The 25,920-nt window shown below is 44.4% G+C and overlaps 1 protein-coding gene across 1 annotated transcript in view; it reads left to right on the top strand.

The window, feature by feature from the left end:
* Positions 1-25,920, top strand: part of TAF1A (TATA-box binding protein associated factor, RNA polymerase I subunit A) — a 519,167-nt gene that overhangs the window by 46,576 nt on the left and 446,671 nt on the right. Inside the window, exon 3 of the mRNA XM_085612966.1 lies at positions 24,327-24,496. Within this exon, the coding sequence (XP_085469092.1) occupies positions 24,327-24,496 (170 nt within the window). The remainder of the gene's footprint in view (positions 1-24,326; positions 24,497-25,920) is intronic.

Below are 25,920 nucleotides of genomic sequence, written 5' to 3'. Positions count from 1 at the left end.
TGGTATCCCGTATCTTAGGCTTAAAATACATCCCTCACTTACAGCTACTGCCATGCATAACTATGGGAAGCTCTTAACTTTGACCAGGAAAGACCTCACTAAGTGGAAGGATACTATCGGCAGGGGGATTGGGTGTCCCGAGCCTGCGTGACCATTACCAGGAGGCACCGCTCCGAAGCATGGGAGAATGGTCCCGCCCGAAAAGCACTGGTGTTTCATCGCTCAAACTATTGCGGCTACGCACAATTGGAAGATACCCTGGCTACCAAAACCATATAGGCCACGGGGAGTTTGTTTCCCCGGTAATACGAGCTACAAATAGTTTGGGATAGGGTGCAGTTGCAACATGGTCTCTCCACCCCCATCTCCCCACAGACCCCTTTGATAGGGATCCTGGACTTCCCATCTGCAGCCGCGGAAGCAGCGTTTGGTGCATGGCAGGAGGCCAGCTGCAAACGTCTTGGGGACCTGTTCGATGCCAATGGACTGATGGACTTCTGCACACTGCAAGCCTGCAATGGCCTGCCGGATACGGCAGGCTGCCAATATTTGAAGTTGGGTCACACAGCCTTGGGTCCGCCCGCATGCTAATAGAGTGTTGCATGCTTTAGAGAAGTGAATCCTCATGTGGACAAACGATAAAAAGCTACTCATTTCTGATAACGCACACTCGCACCCCTACTTCACTGGTTCATGCAAGGTGGGAGAAAGAATGTGAACGGCCATTCATGGACAAGGAGTGGAGTGACATTCTCCACTGGGTACATACCTCTGCACTTAACACGTCCAGCTCCTAAAGATTGCACATTATTGGTACCATACTCCAGGGAGGATAGCTGCATGGAATGCTTTGGGGATGGGCAGTGTTGGCGTTGCTGTGGGCAACAGGGTACACTTGCACACATCCTATGGCAGTGTCCGAAACTGGACCTTTTCTGGTCCAAAGTCCTAGAAGCGATCAACACCATGTATCAGACAGACATCTCCAAGTTACATACTCTTTGGTCTTCCCAACCCCCTCACCTATCTGCTGAGAACAAATAAGGGCAAAGCGATCACTTTATTGTTGGGAGCAGCGAAACAAACTCTACTGGCTAGATGGTGTACGGAAACCATCCCGACGCACCAGGATTGGCTGCATAAGGTGTGGGACATAGTGGGTATGGAGAAGCTAACCGCAATAGCTACACAGCAATTATTGCGTTTCGACAAAATGTGGCAACCCTGTATACAACACCTGTCGGAGGAGTTCCGAGAACTATCCTGTCCCCATTACCTGCGAATATTGCGACTAACAGCACAGACACCAAACATAGACCATTAGACACTGGACCCGACCTGAGAAACTTAATTGTCGGCAACACCCCTCCGCTTACTGTCCCCCCAGCCCTGGCCCACCCTTTATCTGTCCTTCTTCTTCTATCTTCTCGTTTTCTTGTTTTGTTACCAAAGGATACACGCCAGCTTTCATAGACCGAGACACCGCCGGCCAATGGATGTAGGCGACTTGTTGTGTATCATGTTACTATAAAATAGATTTTAACACTAAAAATTCATATCTGCAGTTCGCTATACTGGATTGTTCTCATTTTGGTGTTCATAAAAATATAACCTGTTTTTATAAATTGGTGTGGGATTTTTACTGTGTGTTGTGTTGTACTTATTTAAAGTATTGTTGTTTTTAAATGCTTTACACACTTGTTTCCTAAGGTAAACCTGCCTGTAGCAGCTAGCTACTAAGGGTTGAGCAAGAGATTATTTTAATGAGACCTTGACTGAACCATTAATTGTGTTTGTGGCCTTATTACTAGTAGTAGCTCCATACTTATTACTACTATTAAACCACTTTCCAACATCCTGTATTTATAAAAAGGCACCACCACAGACTTTTTTTGCAGATGAATTGAGAGTCCACCCAGGGGAAAGTCATAAATTCTGTGACTATTTGAGCAAAGGCATTCCGGCAGGCTCTTTCATTCAACATAGTTAGGGTTCAAAAAGTAATTATTTCACAAAATGGGTACCCAGTGGAGCTATATTAAAAGCAAGCCAACACCGCCCCAGTGCCTTAGATTAGCTACTGCCCAAAGGTTGAGGATGAATTCTTTCTGCCTTCCCCCTTCTAGAAAGGAATACCGGTATCAGAGCTGGGATTCTGTAAATGCCTGTTTATTGGAACTCTCACCTTCTACGTGGATCCGCAGTAGTTTGGATAAAATATAGACCTTATAGCTTGATCTGTTTATTTGCTGGTTATCCTGTCCCTCCAACGAGAATGTTCTGTTAAAATAAAATCCAATATTTTCAATTGAGAGGATACATTAATAAACGAGTCCTCTAGTGGGAGACCTAACAAGCAATTGGGACGAAATACAGCTAGGAATTACAGAAGAAGGCAGACTTATCTTGGTTGAACTCCTTGAACTAGAAATAATTCTCTATTGCAGTTACCTGCTTCTGCCACCCGGTTCCATGACGCAGTTTCTTGACTAATTCAGTGGCATGTCTCTTAGTGTGCCACAAACTGAATTTCTTCTTGTCCATAGGCTTCCATCAGACTTTTGCCATTTTGCCAGTTTCTTCGTTTGCACTATGCTGAAGAAATTCAGTTTTTATCTGCTGCAGCTACTTATTCAACGTTCTTTGCAAGGGCCTTGCTTTATCATGTACTACAATGCATTTTAGTAGGTCTAGATTGTTGCAAACCGTTGTACAGCTGGAACTAAAAGTGGGTAGGTGACCTTTGCTAAGATCCTTAAACGATATTATCCATCTTGTCTCTTTAATTCCTTTAAATATCTTTTAGCAATTTCTTTCTAGTTGTGCATAGTGTTGTCTGTTCCCACTGACATTCCAATGCACTAGAGACCGAGACGTAGTCAAAATATATTTTATTATTTGAGGAATGGGATTACTGGTTGTCAAGATCCAGTGTAATGTGGCTTTTCTCATGAGTGGGCACTCTCAGCCATTGTGCCATCCCCTGCACATCCAGCTGTTGCAAAAAAGAAAGCCACAACTTGTGATTTCTTTTTCATTTACCCCAGTGTTAAATCACTGACAATCAAGGACGACAAATTATAGCATGCCAAGATATATTAATTAGGTATGTGACTCCTTCCTTGAACGCTGTCTCGGCCACCGGTGGCCTATAGAGACATACAAATGTTAATGTGCTGGAGGGGATGGGAAATCGGGTTATATTGACTTTTAAGAGTCCACTGTTGTGAGCTTGGAATTTTATGCTAACTCAGCAGGTGAGGTCTACTCTCGTTCCTGACTCTACAGCTGCACCACCTTGATCCCACCTAAACCACAGATAATGAGGGGAACATAGTTCTCTGGAAAGAAAGATGTCATGTCAGTTTTTGAGAGATCCTTCAAAAAAAATTCTGAAACTGATAAAATGTGTAGGAACCACCACATGCCACAACACAATTGCGGGGAACTCAGCGACGTCGCTATCAGGACCTCTACACAACTGCCGTTCAGCAGTGAAGCACGCCTCCGACATAACCAACCTCCTCATCCTTAGCCAAGAAGTTGATGTGGGGATCTTAACAAATTCGTGGCTCAATGAAGCGTCATCGCCTTGCGTGGATCTACTGGTCCCTCCAAACTACAGCATCGTGAGACCAGACAGACCAGTGAAAAAAGGGTGAGGTATCTCCTGCATTCACTGCTCCGACCTCGCCGTTACTCAACTTCTCTCAGAACCTCTTGATTCCTGCGAATACCTCATACTTTTCCATTGGGAATGAATCTAACCAACTCTGCAAACTGCACACCTTTTACCCCCCCCCCCCTCGGATATGGATGACCCTTTCATCAACCACCTCATGGAAATCATAAAGGCAAATGTGCCCCCCCCCCCCCCCCCCCCAAACCCAACAATATTTTCATGGGGGATTTCAGTCTACACTGGAACGACTTTCACACTAGTCAGGTCAACATCCTCAAAGATTTCCTTGCAGACCAATCTCTTACTCAAGCCTGCATTTGGCCAACCCACACGAAAGGCTCTATGTTAGATTGGATTATCTCAAAGGAAAAGGCTGTCAGGTTATCTTCGATTGCTCCCTGTGACTGGTCAGACCACCATGTTATTACCTCCTATTTAAAGGGCACAATCAAGATATGGCCAGCGCAATCACTGAAACCTAAACACTGGGTGAGGTACACAAAGCTTATACCATGAGAAATTGGCAGCATGATGGAACTTCCCCCGCCCGCTAAGCTTTCAAATATTAGCGAACTTATGATACACTGCAACTCAACAATGTGTGATGTAATTGACTCTCTAGCCCTAATAAAATTGAAAAGAATGCAGGTGAAAGACCATAATCTTTGGTATAAGGGGGCCCTAAACTTGGAGAAATCTGAGATTAACAGAATGGAAATGGAGACCACATCCCTCATTCCCCCAGATAAAACATCTTAGAAAGACCAGAAAGGCATATAACAGAAATATTCTCAACATAAACAAGCATTTGCAATGCATTCGGTCTCGCCTTTGGGACCTTATATGTATTTAGCTATGCAGCACATTAGCCTGGGTGCTGAAACATCTACTGTTCTTTAACATGGCGGGAAAGTAAGCACCAAACTGTGTGACACGGCAGGTATGGGAACACATGGAGAGAAATATTGCCTTTCAGTGGGAAATGGTATAGTTCAAAGCTCTGTTTTTAATATAAAAGCAGGGCTTTCGGTGGTCATATCACTGAAAATACAAAATTTTAAAATAAATATTGTCTACAGGTGCTCGTGGAAGACAATTTCTATGGACTGGAATCTAGAGAATGCTAAAGTGATTCTGGTATTTTACTAACCTCTGCTGGTCGTTTTCTATCAAGACCGTTAAATAGGGGCAGTTGAAAAGAAAGTCCCAAAGCGGAGGCGGACAAGTCCTAGGGCTGATCTCCAGAGCTCTCAAGGTACATACACATATAAGTATATATTAAAGTGTGTATATATACTAAAGTATATACTAAAGTATATACAAGAGGTCTCGAATGCTCAACCTAAAAATGAATTCTTTAGACTTGAGCTGGAGAACGCAAAAAATAGACCTCGTAACCTCTTTGAAATGGTTAAACAACATTCAAACAAATTGGCCAAATCCTCTAAAGAAACAACAAAACCCCTAATAAGCTTAGAGTTCTCATCCTTCTTCTCAGCCAAAATCAATGCATTGAAAATGGATCTGAGATCTGCCGCGGTCGATCTGTCTCATCCGCCGGTGCTACAAGTTAATGCAGTAACACACCTCTATCTGAAAATACCCAGAAATGAAGCGCACTGGTCTCCCTCCAGTCTATATGATGACCGCAACATCTCCGAAATCCTGGCATCCATAAAACCAAACAATCACTTCAGTGACCCGCTCACCTCTTGTCTGTCCTCAGCCAGCCAAGTTATCATTCCGATCTGGACCACAATAATCAACGCGTCCTTAACACAAGGTTCCATACCTGAGTCCCTAAAATCGGGCCAAGTCATCCCCATTCTAAAACAAATGACTCTGAACACTGCTGTGCCGGACAATTTCAGGCCGCTATCCAATATTCCACTTCTAGCGAAAGTGCTCGAAAAATGCGTGCAACAACAACTCAGCCAACACAACGAAATTGAAGCTGCTTGATAAATGTCAGTCGGACTTCAGGCCAAATCACAGTACTGAAACCACAATCCTCCATATTGTGGATGACGCCCTACAAGCACCAGACCAAGACAAACAGGTCTCTCAATTCTTCTGGACCTATCATCGGCGTTTGACACAGTTAACCATGAGAAACTACTAGACCGACTCGAAAACAGGATGGGGTTAGGAGGAACTGGTCTCGAATGGTTTAAATACTTTCTGCGGAACTGCTCTTAAAGACTATTAACAGAAATCTATCTCCTCCCTCCCCGATTACGATCGGAGTTCTGCAAGGCTCAACTCTCTCCCCTACCCTTTTCAACGTATATATGGAACCTCTATTGGTTATTATGCATAGTGCAAACATCTCCCTCCATATGTACGCAGATGACACGCAGATCTACATCAAAATCTCATCCCTTGAGGAGCTCAAGATAATGAACGAGGCGCTAAAATTGACTATGCAATGGTTAGCCAGTAATCAACTCAAACTTAATGCGCAAAAAAAACGAATTCCTACTAATAACCCCTGCTAAAAGTTCCACTGACATTTTAGAATGGACCAAGTCAAGCACCGCGCTGAACTGCACCCCGATCATAGTGGACTCGGCCAAATTACTAGGAGTCACGCTGGACAAGAACCTGACCATGCGGGCCGACATCAACACTCTCGCCAAAAACGTCAGGTTTCACCTGAGCTACCTCAGAAAACTCAAACCATTCCTAGATATGTCGGGCCTTAAAATGGCTGTGCAGGCATTAGTCCTCTCCAGGATAGAATACGGATGTACAGCTCTCTCAGGACTGCCCAAAATCTCAACCGCTCCCTTAAAAGCCTGTCTCAATGCAGCCGCAAGACTCCTAACAGGTTCAAAAACATTCGACCACATCACTCCGCACCTGAAGTCACTTAATTGGCTTCCCTACGAAGCCAGAATCCAACTCCAAACTGGCCTGTATCGCACACAAAGCACTACATGCTAAGTCTCCTTCATACCTAGCTCAGAAAATAGTGTTATCCGGAGGAGGCAGGCACTCCTGTAGCACTAGGGACCTGGTGCTGAAGCCACCTCTCTTCCGAAAGAGGAAAACCTACAACAGGGTGTTCTCCAGGGCTGCTCCTAGAGTGTGGAACTCGCTGTCGCCAAACATTAGAAAAATCCAAAACTCGTCAAGATTTAAGAAGGAAGACCAGACTTTTCTAATGGGCAGACTCCTGCCATATCACTCTCCCAGAGCATTCTTCGAACTACGGCTTAGATTACTCATTAACTCTTGTCGGGACACAACCTCTCAAACCGTTATATACTCACTATAATGGTCTATGTACTCCCTCCCTGAGAGGCTGACCACTGATCGGCCAGGCTGTGCTCAATTTGTTATTTGTAACCTATACTCTCTTGTGTGTTGTCTAGGATGCTGCAAAAAGTGTACTTCAGTGTAACCTTAGAGGGCAGATGTGAGGCAGTCACCTTTTCTCTGTTTCTCTCTCCGATGTTAGTTATGATTGCTTGCTCTTTTCCACTGAAAGTTTCTACTTCTCTGTGAAGCACTCTGATACCCTAATCGAGTCACGTTTGCGCTCTATAAAACTCTAAATAAATAAATAAGTAGGCCGTTGTCCAGAATGAAATGCAGGTCATAAATATAAGAAGCTACTGGCCTTGCCTTTGTATGGGCAACCTTTGCCTCTCGTCTCTGGTCACTTGCGCTAGCAGCTTCTCCTATTCTCTCCAGAGGTCTAGCTATCTTCTTGTGTTTCCAGACCATTCTTGTAATTTCATGGGCTGATCTGTTGACCAAAGGGCAGGAGGTTTCCAGAGTCCCAGGCATTTCCTCTGAAGTCTAAGGTAGTTCACTGACAGAATATCGACCTCAAAAATATAGATGAAAAAAATATCAAGGTAAAAATACAGAATGCAAAAGTATCAACCCCCTTTACTTAAACAGGAGGGTACAAAAATATCGGGAATAAAATATAGATGTCAAAAACATAGTTTTACAAAATATTGATTTGTATATAAAATAATAAATATTAAATATATTTAATAATGAAATTAATTGTAAAGAAATGAATTAAATTTAATACACATTTTAGCAAATATAACAAATAAACTAAATGTAAAAAAGTTAAACGCATATACATAATAATTAATATATACACATATATATTTACTTTATTTATTTTATAATTTCCAAATTATATAAAAATGTACAACTAAATAAATATATATATATCTATATAGAGATATATACCAGTAACATCAAATCTAATTAAAAAAACTCCTATTATAAATTAAAACATTAAACTATTTAAAAATCTTTAAACTTAAATTTCCCACTACAGTAGGGAAAGTGTTGTATAGAGGAGGGAAAACATTCACTATTCCCAATCCAGCCAGTGCAACAGTAGGGAAAGTGTTGAAATTGCGGACAGGTAAAAATTACTATTCTTACGCCAATGAGTGCAACAATAGGGAAAGTGTTGGATAACAGAGGGGTAAAAATGACTATGCCCACTCCAATAAGTGCAACAGTAGGGAAAGTGTTGGATTGTGGAGGGGTAACATTAATATTCACACTCCTGTCAGTTTAAAATTAAAAGCAAAGAAAATTTTAACAACAAAATATTTAAAAACCAACAAAATAAAGAAAAATCTAATCTGTAAATACAAATAAATTAAAAAAAAATAAAAACATCTAATGTTAAATACATATGACAAATACCTACAAATATTTTATTAAATAAACAAAAAAAATATTTTCAAACAAATATTCTTTATCAGAAAATTATTTAGAAATCAAAAACATTAATTATTACTTAACTTTAGTTTTTTTATTTCCTACCCTATAACACCACACAATTCACAACTCACATCTATATTTAAAAAAATGTACCTTCATAATTAACATAATTAATTACCAATTAAAGAAATATTATTAAAAAACATAACTCATAAAAATTAATAAACTTACCAAACTTTACCCCAATAATCCCACAACCCACAGCTTGAATTAAACTGTAAAGAAATGAATTGCACAATTAAAACTTATTTTCAATTAAGAAACTAATAGATTCAACAACTAATTATAAAGTGAAATGAATTTACTTCCCACTCTTTACCCCCCAAAAATTTAAAACCCACACGCAACAAAATAAACAATTACCCTAATTGAATATCAATTAATTAAGATAAATTACTTCCCTCCCCCTTTATCCCTATACTCCCCACACCTAAAATGAATTACACAATTACCACAATTAATTGTCAATTAATTAATGTTAATTAACAACTAATTATTAACCCCACATCCTGCACCTAAAATTTACCAAACAAAATTAAAAACACAATTAACAATATAAAATCTCAATAAAATTAATATTAATAAATTAGAAATATTAATTAATTTATTATAAATATAATTAAGTTAATTCCCACCCCATTCCCCTATAAACCCACACCCCGCTACGGAACTAAAAAACACAAATGTTAATTAAAATACAATTAATAACTGCTAAAAATTTGACACCTATATTAAAGAAAAAAAAAACAATACTTATACATAAAATACATCGCAGACATTTAATATATATACTAAAATACATAACACTAATTAAAAAATCGATATTTTAAACAACTATATTTTTATAAACGATATTAATAACTTCTGTATTTTTAAAATGGATATTACTAATCTTCAAATCGATATTCTTGACAACAATATTCTTGCACTCGATGTTTCCATTCCACCATATTTTTAACTTGATATTATGGTAGGTCGAATTTATTAGCCTCGATATTCTGGCTCATCACCGTCTAGGGCAGTACTTCAGTTACCTTCCTTTCGGATACGATCCTGTGGGGCTCGGAGTATCCAGAAACATAGCAGTGCCCAGGGGTTCTGGATACCAGCAGCTAAAAGCCGCACCTGAACTCGAAGAGGCAGCTCCGTGCATTGAAAACTGGATATTGAAAAATAGAAGTAGCACTGTGCAGAGCTGCGAATAAAACAATCCACAAACTGAACTGTAAAAGCATTGGAAGCTAACAATGTGTGCGTTTGTTACGTCTTTACTAATGAGTGAGCAATTGCAACTAAGCTTCTCCTGTGCCGGGGGCTTGCAGGAAACCTTGATTGAAAGCGGCGCAGCACTTTGTACACCCTGAAGCTTGCTTCCAGTGGCCGGCAATGAAGATCGGCCCCAATGGTGGTTATCTGTCGGGAGTGCAGTTGACCTGCCAGCTTTCATTTGGAGGTAAATTCTGGGAGAGTTGGTGTTTGTCAAATGTATGTCTCAGAGATTTTGCCACTCGTAGCTGGTGAAGTCATTCCTAAACGGTGTGTTGCTTAAAGTCGTCTGCATACTGGTGAATAGCATTTTCCCATTTTAGATGTACAGGATCACTGAGCGTCTCAGTGCGATTGACAAAGAGAAGAATATTTTTAAGACTCTAAATGTGTTTACTCCTCTCATTCTAACTGTACCGGTCACACATTCATAACCGTGTCAGTACTAGCATGCTTCATATTCAGGAAGAATGTCTGATGCCGTAGCACAAACGGCGTCATCTTATGGCCAAAACAAGACCTTTATTTGCATATAGTATGGAAAATGAGTAATTTTGTCTACGTGCCCATTCCCTTCGTTGTTGGCTTGTTAGGCACTGACCTCGTCAGATTCTGTCGACATCGCCGCAAATGGGATACATAGTAGTGGAAGCCGAAAATACAATAAATGTGATGGATGGTATGGGTGAATACCTCTTATACATTTGCAGATCAGCTTGGATCATACTGCAGTAGGAAAAGTGCTGAACAACTTGCCAGGCCTGGTGCACTCTGAACTGAAACACAATCGACTCAAGACCTGTTCTAGCCTAATAGAGACCTCTTGTAAGACGAGAAAGGCGCTTTTCACCAGCAGATTCAGTCGTTAGTTTACTCGGATTCCTCCGGTTAAAGAGTGGAGGTACGGCGCCATCTTGTGGTGGAAAACAAGAATACATAGATAATTTTGAGATTTGACGTCAAATTAATGAATAACAAAGCGCAACATTTGCAACGGGACACCGTGATTCGTTGGCTTTTTTGCAGCTTTGTATTCTACATTTTAAATACTTGAAAGCTACCAGTGGACAGAGGGTAGCTCAGTGAGGGCCCGATGCCCGGATGACCTCTTTTTTTTATAGAATCCATTGCTCCTTTCAGTACCTGCAGAATTCAGTGCCTAGCAGGGGCGGCTGGTGACATTTGAAAGTGGTGGGCGCAAAGTTTGTGGTGAGTGCGCGGTGGCGAGCGAGCGTAGCGAGCGAGCTCCAATGTTATAGGGAGGGTTCGGGGGGTTTTACCCGAGAAAATTTTGAAAAAAGAGTGAGCAAATGGTGCATTTTAAAGCATATTTGCAAAAGCAAGAAGGTTAATAAAGCAATGGTCATAGTGTCTTTTCAGACTCACAAGCCTGTCAATAAATCTGCCGGCACTGCTCCAGCTCAGCTGTCCTTACAGACTCCTGTACACCCTTTAGCACTCCCAGGCCTGCCAGTAAGTCTAACGTCACTGCCCCAGCTTCACTATCCTTTCATACTTCCAGGCCTGGATCCACACAAATGGGATCCACACAAATGACTTACATCTACCAGTGAAATGTATGATTATTGGCTTTGTCCATAAGTGTTGCATGTTGTGGTTTATTTAAAACACCAAATGCTAATTGTGAAACACGTAGCCAATCTTATTTGATGAACATGATGTATAACTGAGTATCGGGTGATATCAGGACAAGTTTGAAGCCACCCAGCTTTGGTTGTACAAGACACAAAACGTTAGATTACAGGCAGTGGCTAAGTCCTATGGTTAACACAATTGGTAACAAAACACCTTTGAAAGCAGATAGCATGCGCCTTTGGTAAATGTTATGTTACTATGCGCACGTGACGCAAAACAATTGCACAATCACAGTTCTCCACAGAACACTTCCGAAGAGAACATCAAACCCACTTCAACTGTAAGGTTTTCAATGCTGTACTTGTTGCACTCAGTCCACAGACAGTGCCACAACCCGAGAGGTGAACAACAACAAAGACGTGGGACTGGAATTCCATTCAAAGTTTAAAGCATTCAAGTATTACTTACCGAGAAGTCACAACATGCATTCAACATACAGCGGGCACGACAGAGCACCCACCTGCAAGAGTATCGCGACATAGATATTCCCTGTTTCATGCGCTTTAGGCATATATGCTGCCAATGCTAGGGAGCCGGTTTATGGGCTTAAACACACAACATTAAAAAAGCTAATTTAGTTACTAAACGGAATTTGTCCATATCTAATTTTAGCCTAATGTTAAGACACGTTCGAAACATACGTAGCAGACCCATTAAACAGCCGCAGGACCATGGCAGCAATGGATTTACCAAACACTCAGGGGTAATCTGGGTGAACAGCCTCGACATCATGCTGGACGCTGTAAAATAACACGATGGTAACACCAATACACCCGAAACATGCACAGCTTTCGGTGCATTACGAACCGCTCACACCGTCAACTATCAGCTGCAACTTTTCCAAAATGAGAGCAGGCACCCTTCTACTACAGTGCCTTGGAGTACAGGTTACAGAACGAGGCTCCCTGCATTTCAAAACCACTATGCACATTTTGTACAGGGATAATTAAAACAGTTATAAAAAAAAACAGAACACAGTCAGGAAGGGGATGCCAGCCAAACTTGCCGAATACCAGGGAGACGATACCCAACCGTATTCGTGAAAATCAGAGGCTTACCCGCTCGTTTACAGGCAGTGGCTAAGTCCTATGGTTAACACAATTGGTAACAAAACACCTTTGAAAGCAGATAGCATGCGCCTTTGGTAAATACAGTTGAAAAGTAAACCCGTAAAACAGGTTTTGGAAATGTTAAATTACACCACATGCACAAAGGCAGAATGACCACTGCTAATAGTTCAAACGTGCACAGAAGGAACCACGTGACATACACCAGCGACGGCCCGGGTCACAGTCAGGAAACCTTAACCACCCTAAAATAAATTAAAAAACACTTACCTGACCGGTGACCGCCTCGCCTTCTCCTGGCCCGCGTTGGCGCCTCTCTGCTCCTTCAAACGGTCCGGAACACCGTGACGCGCAAGTGACTGGCAACCCGGCCCTCAGCCAATCCTGGCGTTGCAGCAGCGCCAGGATTGGCTGACGGCACCGCCTACTCCTCGCCCGCCGCCTGCCCATTAGGAGACCGAGGGGCTCCTAATGGGCATGCGCAAGGCAGCAAAAACACAAGTACGCATGACTGGGCACGGAGTAAAATAATAAGCTCCATGCCCACTCATGCGCACTTGTGCTGCCTTTCCCAAATGTGTCTGACAATGATGTCAGTCAACATGACGCGGACCGCCCACGGTCCGACGTCATGCTGACTGACATTCACAGAGGAGGGAGAGCTGCGGGCGCGAGGCGCGGGCTTCACAGAGGAGAGGGAGAGCTGCGGGCGCGAGGCGCGGGCGGGGGGGCTACGCCCCCACGCCCCAATGGACGCACCGCGCCTGGTGCCTAGTCTTGTGCAGCTGCTACCTATGAAGTAACTAGGGTGACCAATTGGCATGGGTACAAATTCAGGACGCTAAGTGTAAAAATTCAGGACAAAAATTCGGGACAAAAGTTAACTTTTACAGACACATCAGAGGAAATTGCGTAATAGTATAAAAGTAAATAAATAGACAACCACATAAGCACAAGTTAAAAGAAGTTTATATTAGGTTGAGACAATCGTGCACTTCACATTTTTCGGTATGCATGCAGCTTTGAGCAACTGTGCAGGTCTTTTTGTGGTATTTCATATGATGATAATCTATATGGTTACTGTTGTCCAGTCTGATATTTTATTTAAAACTCATGGTCCTGAGCAAGCATGTTTGGTGAGAGATGTGGTCAAGAAGATCGGCTCGGATAGACTTTGTTACTTGCATCTCATATCTGAGTGCCATTGTGAGATGTAAAGCCACACACATAGGCGAACTAAAGGGAGGATTGCTGTGATGAACCCACTATAGGGAACGCATTATGGGTGTTTCAGCAAATGGAACTTAAACTATGGAATCTGACTTTGCTTATGAGGCCTTCGCAGAGAGTTGCATTAGGTCACTGAAGTCACAATGGTGCTTTTCCCTGCAGCTTTCCTAAATAAGCCACTGTTGATACACTATTACTTAGTTTATTTTTGACGTCTTGCCTATTGCTATAAACACAATATACATCTCAAGCACAGCTCACTGGACTCAGGGATGCTACACAGCATGGCTAAAATGTGTTGGCAATAGGTCCCAAAGGCGAGATATACTAGTTTTAACAGTGCTTGTTTGTAAAAGTGAACAGGTTAGAGTTTTCCGCAAAATGGTTGCCGTTCAAAAACATTGGTGACAGTCAAGTGAAGCATGGGAGGCGCAAGGCCTGGAGGGGACTATATTAAGAGTGACTTGGGCTTGTGTCAGTGAAGTTGGATGTCAGTTGGAGACATTGAAAACTCCCTCCACCAAAGAATTTCATGCCATTGACATTTACAAGACTTACTTATAAAATCAGGTAACAGAAAACAGAACAAGTTCTATGTTTTGTGCCAGTGGCCAGACAGAGTCCGTCTCCCAAATTCTTTATTGTTGCAGTATGAGGCTCCCCCTAAAACCTTACACCTAAAACAAAACATGCAAACATTTACAATTACTAGTGTAACATTCAAATAGCAGTTGGGTGTCACTCAAAATGTTGTATGCAGGATGTATAGATCCACGCTAAAGCACACAGAAAATTCTGAATAGTAACACATAGGCAAGGAAGTAGCCAGAAAATTTAAATACCTCCCACTTTGAACTAAAGCTCTTATGGCACCAAGAAAGCAAATTAAGTCATCGCAACCCTCCCCAGACGAGCTCTCTTGTCCAAGGATCTAGCCATTCTTACTTCCATCAAACCCCTGATATCCACCATTTCAAATTTACATTCTGTCACTTATTAATTCTTTCATCCAACATTCAGTCTTTCACCATTCATTCAATCAATCAATCACATTTGTAGAGCGCACTACTCACCCGCGAGGGTCACAAGGCACTGGGGGGGGGGGGTGCCGCTACTGCTCGAAGAGCCAGATCTTGAGGTGCTTCCTGAAGGAGAGGTGGTCCTGGATAAGTCGTAGGTGGGCGGGGAGGGAGTTCCACGTCTTGGCCGCCAAGTAGGAGAAGGATCTTCCTCCTGTGGTGGTTCTGCGAATCCGTGTGACGAGGGCGAGGCTGGCGCAGCGGAGCTGGCGGGTAGGTGTGTAGAACGTGAGGGGCCCATGTCGTGGAGAGCCTTGTGTGCATGGGTGAGGAGTCTGAACGTGATCCTCTTGTTGACGGGAAGCCAGTGCAGGTCTCTCAGGTGGGGAGAGATGTGGCTGTGTCAGGGATGTCTAGTATGAGTCGTGCCGATGCGTTCTGTATGTGCTGGAGTCTTTTCTGTAGTTTGGCCGTGGTCCCAGCGTAGAGGGCGTTCCCGTAGTCCAGTCGGCTGGTGACGAGGGCCTGGGTGACCGTCTTCCTGGTTCCAGTGGGGATCCATCGGAAGATCTTTCGGAGCATGCGGAGGGTGTTGAAACAGGTAGACGTAACGGCGTTGACTTGCTTGGTCATCGTGAGGGAGGAGTCCAGGATGAAACCCAGGTTGCGTGCGTGGTCCGTGGGTATGGGGGCGGGGCCCAGAGCTGTGGGCCACCAGGAGTCGTCCCAGGCGGAGGGGGATGGTCCGATGATGAGGACTTCCGTCTTGTCTGAGTTCAGCTTCAGACGGCTGAGCTTCATCCATTCCGCGACGTCTTTCATTCCTTCCTGGAAGCTGGATCTGGCGGTGGTGGGGTCGTTGGTGAGGGAGAGGATGAGTTGGGTGTCGTCTGCATAGGAGATGATGTTGAGGTTGTGTTTGCGTGCGAGGGGGCTCATGTAGACATTGAAGAGGGTAGGGCTGAGTGAAGATCCTTGGGGTACGCCGCAGATGATCTTGGTGGCTACTGCGCAGACGGACGGGAGACGGACTCTCTGAGTTCTGTCGGAGAGGAAGGAGATGATCCATTCCAGGGCCTTTCCTTGGATCCCAGCGTGGTGGAAGCGGGTTGTCAGGGTGCGGTGGCAGACCGTGTCGAATGCAGCCGACAGGTCGAGGAGGACGAGGGCGGCAGTTTCACCGTTGTCGAGTAGGATGCTGATGTCGTCGGTGGCTGCGATGAGGACGGTCTCAGTGCTGTGGTTCGCTCGGAATCCGGACTGTGATGGGTCGAGGGCGCCGTTGGTCTCGAGGAAGGTGGTCAGCTGTTTGTTGACGGTTTTCTCGATGACTTTTTCGGGGAAGGGGAGGAGCGAGATGGGATGGGAGTTCTTGAGGTCTGTGGGGTCTGCGGTGGGTTTCTTCAGGAGGGCGCTGATTTCCGCATGCTTCCAGCTCTCTGGGAATGTGGCGGATGCGAAGGAGCTGTTGATGATATCTCTGAGTTGGGGTGCGATGATGGAGCCGGCTTTGTTGGAGATGTGGTGTGGGCAGGGGTCGGTTGGGGAGCCGGAGTGGATGGTGTTCATCGTGTGGGTGGTGTGTCAGTACTCACGGGGTTCCAGGCGCAAAGGGTGGTGGTGGGGGGCGTAGGTCCGGTGGATGGGTATGTAGTCTGAGCGCCAAAGCTGTCATGTATGTCGGCGATCTTGCGGTAGAAGAACGTGGCGAGTGAGTCGCAAAGGTCTTGCGACGGCGTGATGTCGTTGTTGCTGGCGCTGGGGTTGGAGAGCTCTTTAACGATGCTGAAGAGTTCCTTGCTGTTGTGGTTGTTGTTGTCCAGTCGGTCTCTGAATGAGGTCCTTTTGGTGGTGCGGATCAGCTGGTGGTGGTTGCGGATGGCGTTCTTGAGGGCTGTCATGTTTTCTGTAGATTGGTCGTGGCGGCAGGCTTTCTCGAGGGAACAGCAGGATTTCTTGGAGTCTTTGAGGTCGTCGGTGAACCATGAGGCTTTCTTGCTATCGTGATTGCTAGGGGGGTTCTTCAGTGGTGCAAGGGCATCGGCGCAGTTGGTGATCCACTGTGTGACGTTGCGGGCTGCTTCGTTGGGGTCCGTAGTGTTGGTGGGTGGGTTTTGGCTCAGGGAGGCGGTGAGCTGGTCGGCGGTGATCTTGCTCCAGCATCTTCGGGGAGCTTGTTGCTGGTCATTCTGTCCTTCCATCTGTTTCCATCCATATCCAAACCTTTTCAACCATTTCAAACTTATCCACCATCTATCCTTCCATCAATCATTTCCCTCATCCATCCTCCACCCTTTCACTCATCCATGCATCCTTTCACCCAATCCATCCTTTCACTCATCCATCCATTCTACCATTTACCCAAGCCATCCTTTCACTCATCCACCCACTCTTCCACCCATCCATCCAACCATTTACCCTTTCACCCATCCAACCATCCTTTCACTTACTCTTCCACCCACCCAGTCACTCATTTGTCCACCCATTCAACTTTTCACTCACTCATCCATCCATCCTCTCTTCCAGCTCTCCACCCTCCCTTTCACTCATATGCATTCTTTCACTCCTCCATCTTTACATTCTTCTTTTTACTCATCCAGGCACTCATTCATCCATGCTTTCAGTCATTTATCCATTAATTCATCCTCCCTTTCTCTCCATTCTTCTTTCACTTAGCCACCCATCCTTCCATCCACCCTTCACCCATCCACCACTCATCCATTTACTCATCCACTCATCCACTCATGAATCCATCCATTGACCCTATTACTCATCCATCCTTTCACTCATCCATCCATCCTTTTTCTCATCCATCCACCCTTTCACTCATCTATCCATCCTTTTGTCCATCTACCCTCCCTTTCACTCACTCGTTCATCCTTACATCCATTCTTTCTCTCATCCATCCATCCATTCACCCTTTAACTTATCAATTCATCAATCCGGCCATCATTTCTCTCATCCATCCACCCATTTACTAGCCCATCATCCACCCTTTCACTCATCCATCTGTCCTTTTACTGATCCATCCATCCTTTTTTCCCATCCATCTACCCTTCCACCCATACATCCATCTATTTATCCTCATCCATCCTTCCACTTAAGCATCCACCCATCCTTTCCCTCATTATCTATCCATTCACCCTTTCACTCATCCATTCATCCTTTCACTAATCCAGCCATTTACCAATTCCTTCACTTATTCACTCACCCACCTTTTCACATTAGTTATGAACTGAGCCTTTGTCTACTGAGCTGCAGATAGAAGAGGCCCATAAAGAACTTCACCCTCGCTGTAGTTCCTATAGCAAGAGGTGGGGTGGTGGGGGATCACTATGCCCCTGCACATAGGCAATCTGAAAACTTGGAAGTCATGAGTCATGCATGATGCACAGTGCCAGGATGTGAGGTGACTGCCTTAAAACCCCTAAGCTACAAATATGTGCTGAGCATAATGTGCCGCCCGACTGGTATTTTGCCGTTTCTATCATTGCATCCAGTAACATTGGACCTACAACAAGCCATGACTATTGGCTTTGTCAATGAATATTAGTTGCATAAAATAAATAAAAAAACAGCAACTATGGCTTTGTTGTATATAATATAAAAAAATGCTTCAGCTCTGAAATCATGAGACTGTGTTAAAACTATAACCTCCTTTTTATTCTACTTCTTTCGCCAGCTTCTTTTCATGAACTGGCACATAGCAGCATGGGCGTTTTTGTACATTTGTTTTGTACCTTTCTTCCATCTAACTCTAACAGAATGCCCTGCCCTAGACCATGGCAGGAGGAGGCCACCACATGCTGTAACAGCTCAAACTGGCCCATTGTCATTCTGTATGTGACAATCAACCGGCATACAGAATGACAATGGGCCGGGGGGGTCTGCTCTTGTGCTCCGAGGATGAGTTCGAGGGGGCCCTATCAGGGAGCTGAGGCCTCTCCAGGGGAACAGCTCTGCTCCCTGCAAGGCCCCTTTGACGGACAAAAGACATCCGTAAAAGGGATCCTCATGGACAATGGACTTGAGGTCCAAATTACAGACAGTCTGTGAAATTTAGGAACGCTTGGTCACCCTAACTGACGTGATCAGGCATTCTCCCGCCAAAGGAGGTCTATGGCATTGATTCTAAAATGTTGCTGCCTGCACTGCTTCTGGGCATACATTAAAAAAGTTGAGGTGAAGCTGCTGTTCAGGATTATTACTTGAACCCAGTCTGGACAAATATGTATTCATGTCCTGGAGAGGACATTGAGTTGTGCAGATTGAACAGGCACACTGGTTTAAGAATCTGCTGCATGTTTGGGCATCACCGTGTACGTGTCCACCTTTTCAAGGGCCTTTCAGATGCTTCGTTAAGCTGTGTTGTTGTGTTGTTTCTTAGTGGGACTCCGTTTCGCCCCTGCAGTAGTGTCAAGGGATGGTTTCAGCGACTTCAGAGTGAGGATGGAATTGTTTAGAAAGTTTAAATGCAGGTCCTCCTGATGGCTATACACCTTTATTGTCACTTGTGTCTGACTCTGGAATAGATCAGTCCAATTTTAAATACTGTGACCTTTGTCCACCACAATACCCGATTGAAAATTAATTCCTTTCTTGGTGTCGCTGCTCCGAATTCTCTGAAGCTATTCTAGAGAATTGGGGAGAGAATCACTCCGTTACATCTCCTATTTATTTCTTGGACCTCTGCATTTTCGCTTTTGCTAGCAGGCACGATAAATCTAGAAGGCAAGCATTCACTTCCACTGCATCCGGAATGACTCCCCAACAGGGTTAAAAAAGTTGATTAAAATATAATAAGCAACAAAAACATAAACCAAATAAGCATGTCTCAATCGTGGCTCAAAATTAAAATGGTAAATATTGGTGGAAAAGGCAATCTATATAACATTCTCCAATTGACCGTGCACTTCCATATTACTACACACTGCCAATTGTTGGGACTACTCACTGCAACAATAAAGAATTTGGGAGTCGGACTCTGTCTGGCCAGTGGCACAAAACATAGAACTTGTTCTGTGTTCTGTTACCTGATTTTATGAGTAAGTCTTGTAAATGTCAATGACATGAAATTCTTTGGTGGAGGGAGTTTTCAATGTCTCCAACTGACATCCAGCTTCACTGATGCAAGCCCAAGTCACTCTTAATATAGTCCCCTCTAGGCCTTGCGCCTCCCATGCGCCACTTGACTGCCACCAATGTTTTTGAACGGCAACCATTTTGCGGAAAACTCTAACCTATTCACTCTTACAAACAAGCACTGTTAAAACCAGTACGTCTCGCCTTTGGGACCACATTTTAGCCATGCTGTGTAGCATCCCTGATGCTGTGCAACATGGGAAACAAAGCCTATTGTGTCATTTTGTAGGTGTGCGCATCATGCATGTGCATGTCTACAAAACAAAAAGAAAAAACGACAATAAAGTGTTTATCTGTTTTTGGAAAGCTCGAGGGAAGGCGCAGAAGAAACATGGGGCAAGTTGCAGCTGAAGCAACGCAGTGAAGGTGGAGGGGAGGGCAGAAGCAAGAAAAATGCCAAGATATAATTTTATTTTAAGTTGTTTAACTGTTGATTTGCAGCCCACTTATTAATAGACCTTTTACTCTGCCGTTACCACATTCAAATGTGTATATGACCTTTAATGTCATCCAGAGCCACGTGAAAAAAAACATAGCCATGTGTCCTACAAGACATCCACTGGGTCCTGCCCTCAGGCTCCTCTTCAGTGTACATCAGCGCACAGCAAGCATATTCCACCTTTAGAAGCTGCTTCATGTTCTGTGGTTCTGAGCTATGGTTGATTGAATGGGGGAGTGCGGATTCGTCAAACCACATCTGATATGTGCGTCCCCTCTGTGCCTTGCAGTATGTGTTATCGTAAAACATGCTGTTCTTTAGTACTTGTGTTACGCTGCATTCTTCTAGGACTCCTAGGTGGGTGGCTATATAGTTTTGTATTACAGTGTCCCATATTCATGGTGTATGGCCTCATTTGTCTTATACAGTGCTACTTTGATATGTATGGGTGAATCGGAGACTGGCGCGCTACATGCCCCAGATAGCTACAGGATCAATAAGGCTGAAAGCCACACCCAAAACATTGCACTGATAAGCCCGCTTCCATTCCTGCAACGTGGGGAATCAGAGACTGCCGCACTACATGCCCCAGATGGCTATGGGGACACCGGGGCATGAAGCCATGTCCCGAACGAGCGCGCTTCAATTCCCTCAGCCCGGGATGTGCCCTAGTAAAGCCCCGGCCAAGGGCATGCCGTCCTGTCCGCGTCATCGCTTTGAAGAGGCTGGACTGGGCAACCCCTCTTGGCTGCTGGACCTGAAAGTGCTTTGAGGCTTTCCTTGATATGTCCTTCTTTCACAACCATTGTTAGAAGTATTCAGGGAACAATGGGCAAATGTAAGTTGCCTTTCGACAGAGATAATGCCACTGCCAAGCCGCCTCTAGGCACTACACTCCGTTCTTTTCTGGCCCACGCAGTTGGTGGAATTGCCAAAGAAATTGATTTAGCAGAGACACACTGATCCTTGGACTTGGGAGAGGGCCCTAGTAGTCCCTCATCAAGATTGTTAGGGCCTCACTCTGGAGTGGCTAGTGAGGACCCCTCTGCATTTTGTGGCCCACCGTCTATTGTGGCTGCTGAGCAAGCCCATTCATCGTCTACCACTAGGTTGCCCAGTAATTCTGACCTTATGAACACTGGTGATAGTGTGCCATCTGCTAAAAGGAAACTCCAAACTAAACAAGGGGTCAGACCTGGAGCATACAAAGGCCAGAGGACCATTGATAGATCCACTGAGACTGAGCCTACTTCATTGCAGCCGGGTTTGGTACCTTTTGCTCTAATGGGGTGAACTTTGAGGCCCCAAATATTGGCTGGGATTGCGTACTAAAGCAGTTTAAATCATCGGTGGTTGCATGTGGCACTCCTTTGGTGGAGAGGATTCGTAGCCTTGAAGATACTATTTCTCAGCTAACAACAACTTACTAATTGTCAGTCTATCAGGTTCCTTGTCAACCACCTACGCCCTTGGCCAAAAGCACTGTCCCTACCATCAGCCATTTACCTTCCCATGGAAAGACGTCTGCCGACACTGGCCACCTCCTGTTTTCGCAAGCTGTGGGTGCCTTGAGTTCTGTGGAGGAGTCCCACGGGGGCGACCTGCCGTCACGAACGGATTGCGTAAACAAGAATCCCACTCACAGGCCTGACCTTTGCCCAATCAGTCCTGCTTGAATCTTCCCCCTGACTGTTGCCATTATGTGGGCATTTTGACTGGAATGCCGCCTCTAAATTCCCCTGGGGAGCGATCAACTCTACAGCTTAAAAACAAAGCCTCTCATTGGCTGACTCGCCATACTGATTTCAATATTTCTGAAAACAATGATATTTTGTTTGCAAGGAGGGTGGGTGGTTTGATCCCTCGACTAGGCATCTGAGCGGGGACTGAGTTAATAATTGCAAAAACCCTGGCCTGCCGCATAATCCATTCTGGTGCCAGGGGCTACTTCTCGGGAGATGACATTAACATTGTCCCTTTAGACTTCTTTTACAAACGATTGCCACCCAGGCAGGGGCGTGGGCATAGGCGCTTGCTATCAAAGGCTGACGTATTATACAGATTCTCTGTTTCCACCTCAAACTAACCCCCCCCCCCTTGCAGATTTGGATGGCATTGATTGACGCCCAACCACAAATGCTGACGGCTGTTTATTGGAAGTTCGTTACTGTGGGTGGTGCTTCTGTATATGTGATCTTCGTTGACCTTCTGTCCGCCTTTGACCTTATACCCAGGGAGTCTTCATGGAAGGCATTGGTGGAAATTGTGGTCCCAAAGTACCTCCTGGATGTTATCACTAGACTCCACACTTACAATTTTGCCAAGGTTAGATGCAGGTCCCAGGATGGGTTGACAGCCCCTGTTCCAGTCGAATGGGGCGTGAGGCAGGGGTGTGTGCTAGCTCCAACCCTTTTTCTTTTATACATAATCTGGTGATCCAGCTAGAGAATTGTGACTAGCCAGGGGGAAAGGTTCCGCGCTTTTGTTTGCAGACCATACACTCCTGGTTTTAAAAACACCTATGGGGTTACAGATGCTCTTGAATGGGTTTGGGTTCTTCTGCAAACAGAGGAGTCTAAAGATTAACGTTGGCAAAACCAAGTACATAGTCTTTAATCGCTGCTCTTTGACCCAACCCAATCTGACCCATGATGGGGTACCGCTGGAGAGTTTGCATATTTGACTATTTAGGGGTAAGGCTCATTGAGCAGTTTGATTGGTTACCACATATACAGAAGAGTAAGCTCAAATTTCCAACAATATTTAGGGGGAATTAGGAGATCGCAACGAGGTTCCTTATTTTGTCCAATATCTCCAGCCCTTCAAATGTACAATATATAAGCTCTTGGGGCGACCCTATATGGCAGGCAGCTCTGGGGGTCATAATGACGTTCGATACCTGGGGAAATTTGAAAATCGGTTTATGCGACTTTTTATCGATGTTCCTGTTGGTACCGGACTTATGTCTTCACATCTTGATTTTGGCTATCAATCTCTTGTTGATAAAGTGGGACTGAGACCTATACTGAATTGGCGTAGGCTTTGGGCATCCCTTGAGCTCCCGCAAAACCGACGGGGTCTGAAGGATGTTTTGGGTTTGCTAGGGCATCAGGATCCCTTGGCTCATGTTTGTAAAGCTTTGCTTGTTACACATTGTGTGCGGGGACCTAGGTTCCCCCCCACAGTAGCCACTGGGGTTTCAAAACCAACGTTAAAGGGTCTATTATGGTGCAACATTGATGATGCATCTTTAGGGCATACTAGGATAGGTATCGTTCAGCCTCCTTTCTTGAATTCAAAGATGAATATAGCTTGGAAGGCTTCTTGGACGACATTGAGCATTGCTAAGTCGTTTTATATGAAATTTCGGATAGGGACCCTGCCACTTTGTTCTGTTATGACAAAACCGCTGCGTGTTCCCAAAGAATCTGATAGGTACTGTCCCTTTTGTTCCCAGGCGATTGAAACTATAGAACATGTTGTAATCTTCTGTCCGACATATCCTGGATAGAGAAGGAAGTGGATTCTTCAGGTTTGTCGTAACCTGGGAATTTGGGACTTCAGAACAGCGATTAGGATCCTGAGAAGCGGTGTCAGACAGCCAATTGTATTTCTGTTTCACTCTTCCTGTTGTATATGTGGAAGCTTAGGCAAAAAAAGATCTCCTGTTGAAGGGTTGTGCCTGCGGTCGGCCTCTTCTCTTGAGACAGTGCTGATCTTTAGACCGGTCTTCAATAGGTATTGGTTGTGGGTCGCCATTGATGGAGCAGGGCATTACTTACCCCTGCGGATTATTGCATGGGATCTGTATATTGTAGTGCATCAAATGAATTATATAGGGTTAACTATTTTTATCGTATCAGTATCTTACTGATCTTATGCATTTTATACTCTGTGACGTTCTTATGTGCTTTTGTGACTACATAGCCCAATAAAGATTTCCGAACTGTATGTATTTAGCATTTTTGTCGTTTTTTGCCTAGTTCCATGAGTGTTTCTCTGCTGAAGTTGCAGTAGTATCTGTCTTAAAACCTTCAACAACGTGTTATTGTTTGCAGAGGTCATTAGCGGAAAAAGGAAAGGATTCAACGAGACTGCAGAGGTTTGCTTGGAGCACATTCAGGAGGCCCTTTTCCAAAACCAGTGGCCGCGAGCAGCAGAGCTCATGAAGGGCTTCGTCCAGTCCCTGGAGAGCTCCTCCACCACCAGATTAATTGCGGCTAAGGAGGTAAGATGGACTCCATTAGGTGCACGCAAACACATCAAGCGGCAGAAAATATAATCTAGTTAGGAAGTGTCCTGCTTTGTGAAAGCTTAGAGTGAATCCTCCACTTGCTTCATCAAGTGTTCCTGGAATTATCCTCGTCGTTTTATTGTGGGTTCTCTTGAAAGTGCATGCCTACAAGAGCATGGCCTTTCGGATGTGCCTCACAGTGTATTGGAACCTAAAGAGGGATCTTTCTGCTTTCTGATATTTATTTTCAACGTGTGGTTTTCCAGTTGGTGCTACATGTGTTTTTTCTTAAACTGCAGGTTATCAAAATAAGTAACTGTTAAGCATACATTGTCAAACTGTATATGAAGGCGGATGGTTGAAAATCTTTGCATTTCAGAGAGTTTATTTAAAAGAGCTGTTGTTTCTGCTCAGTGATTTTAAGTCCTCTGCAGGTTTCCCTGCTTTTTACGCTTCACTCTAGTGAAAACTAAAGGATTTATTGGATCATCACATGATGATGATGATGAAACCGGATTTGTCACAGCACTCAACTCCTAGAAAAGACCACTAATGGTGAACAAAAAACTGTGTTTTCAACCTATTTTTAAAAAATGGAGATCGATTCAACTGCGCATACATCTTGATGGAGCTTTTTCCAAGCCAACAGCCCTAAATAGGAGAAAGTGCGTTCTCCTGTTAGAGGGTCGCAGATTCCTAGCGGGATGATAGAATCTGATTCTAGAGACCAAGTAAACCGGCCCAGTATGATGAAGCGCTTTGTGAGTAAGAACCAGAGCTTTATATTGAATCCGCTTCCTAATCGGGAGCCAGTGTAGTGAGTGAAGGTAAGGGGACACATGCGTTCTCAATGGCAGGTTAAGGAGTAAATGGGCTGCAGCGTTCTAGACCACCTGAAGTCTGTTAACCAGGTAGTCCTGCAGAACGAAATACAGGCATTCACATAGTCCAACCTAGATGTGATGAGTGCCTGAATAACTGATTTCCTGGCTGAGAAGGAGAGAAAATGCAGACATTTTTTCAATATGCGCAAAAGACCAAAGCAGGAACCCACCATAGAGTGGATTTGTGGTTGGCAGGATAGATGATTATCAAATCTGACACCAATATTTTTGACCATGCAGGGGGGGGGCTCCATCCGGCCGAAAGGTCTGCCAAGTTGCCAGGGGAATTTGACCAAAGAACAAGATTTTCGTTTTATCTGCTTTACATTTCAATTGATTGAGGGTCATCCAATAAATGACATCTACTAAGCAGGACGTCATTGACTCCCCTGCGATCTCTTCTCCCATCTTGCAGGAGAAGAGCAGGTCTGCTGTCGTCCGCATATGAAATTATTTTTGCCCCACAAGGTTCCGCCAGCTGTGTTAGTGGCCTTGGATAAATGTTAAACAGAGTGAAGCTTAGAGCAGAGCCCT

Source organism: Triturus cristatus, chromosome 6 (assembly GCF_964204655.1).
Source record: "Triturus cristatus chromosome 6, aTriCri1.1, whole genome shotgun sequence".
Taxonomy (NCBI): domain Eukaryota; kingdom Metazoa; phylum Chordata; class Amphibia; order Caudata; family Salamandridae; genus Triturus; species Triturus cristatus.
The sequence above is the reverse complement of the archived record's forward strand: the minus strand, read 5'-3'. Positions and strand labels throughout refer to the sequence as shown.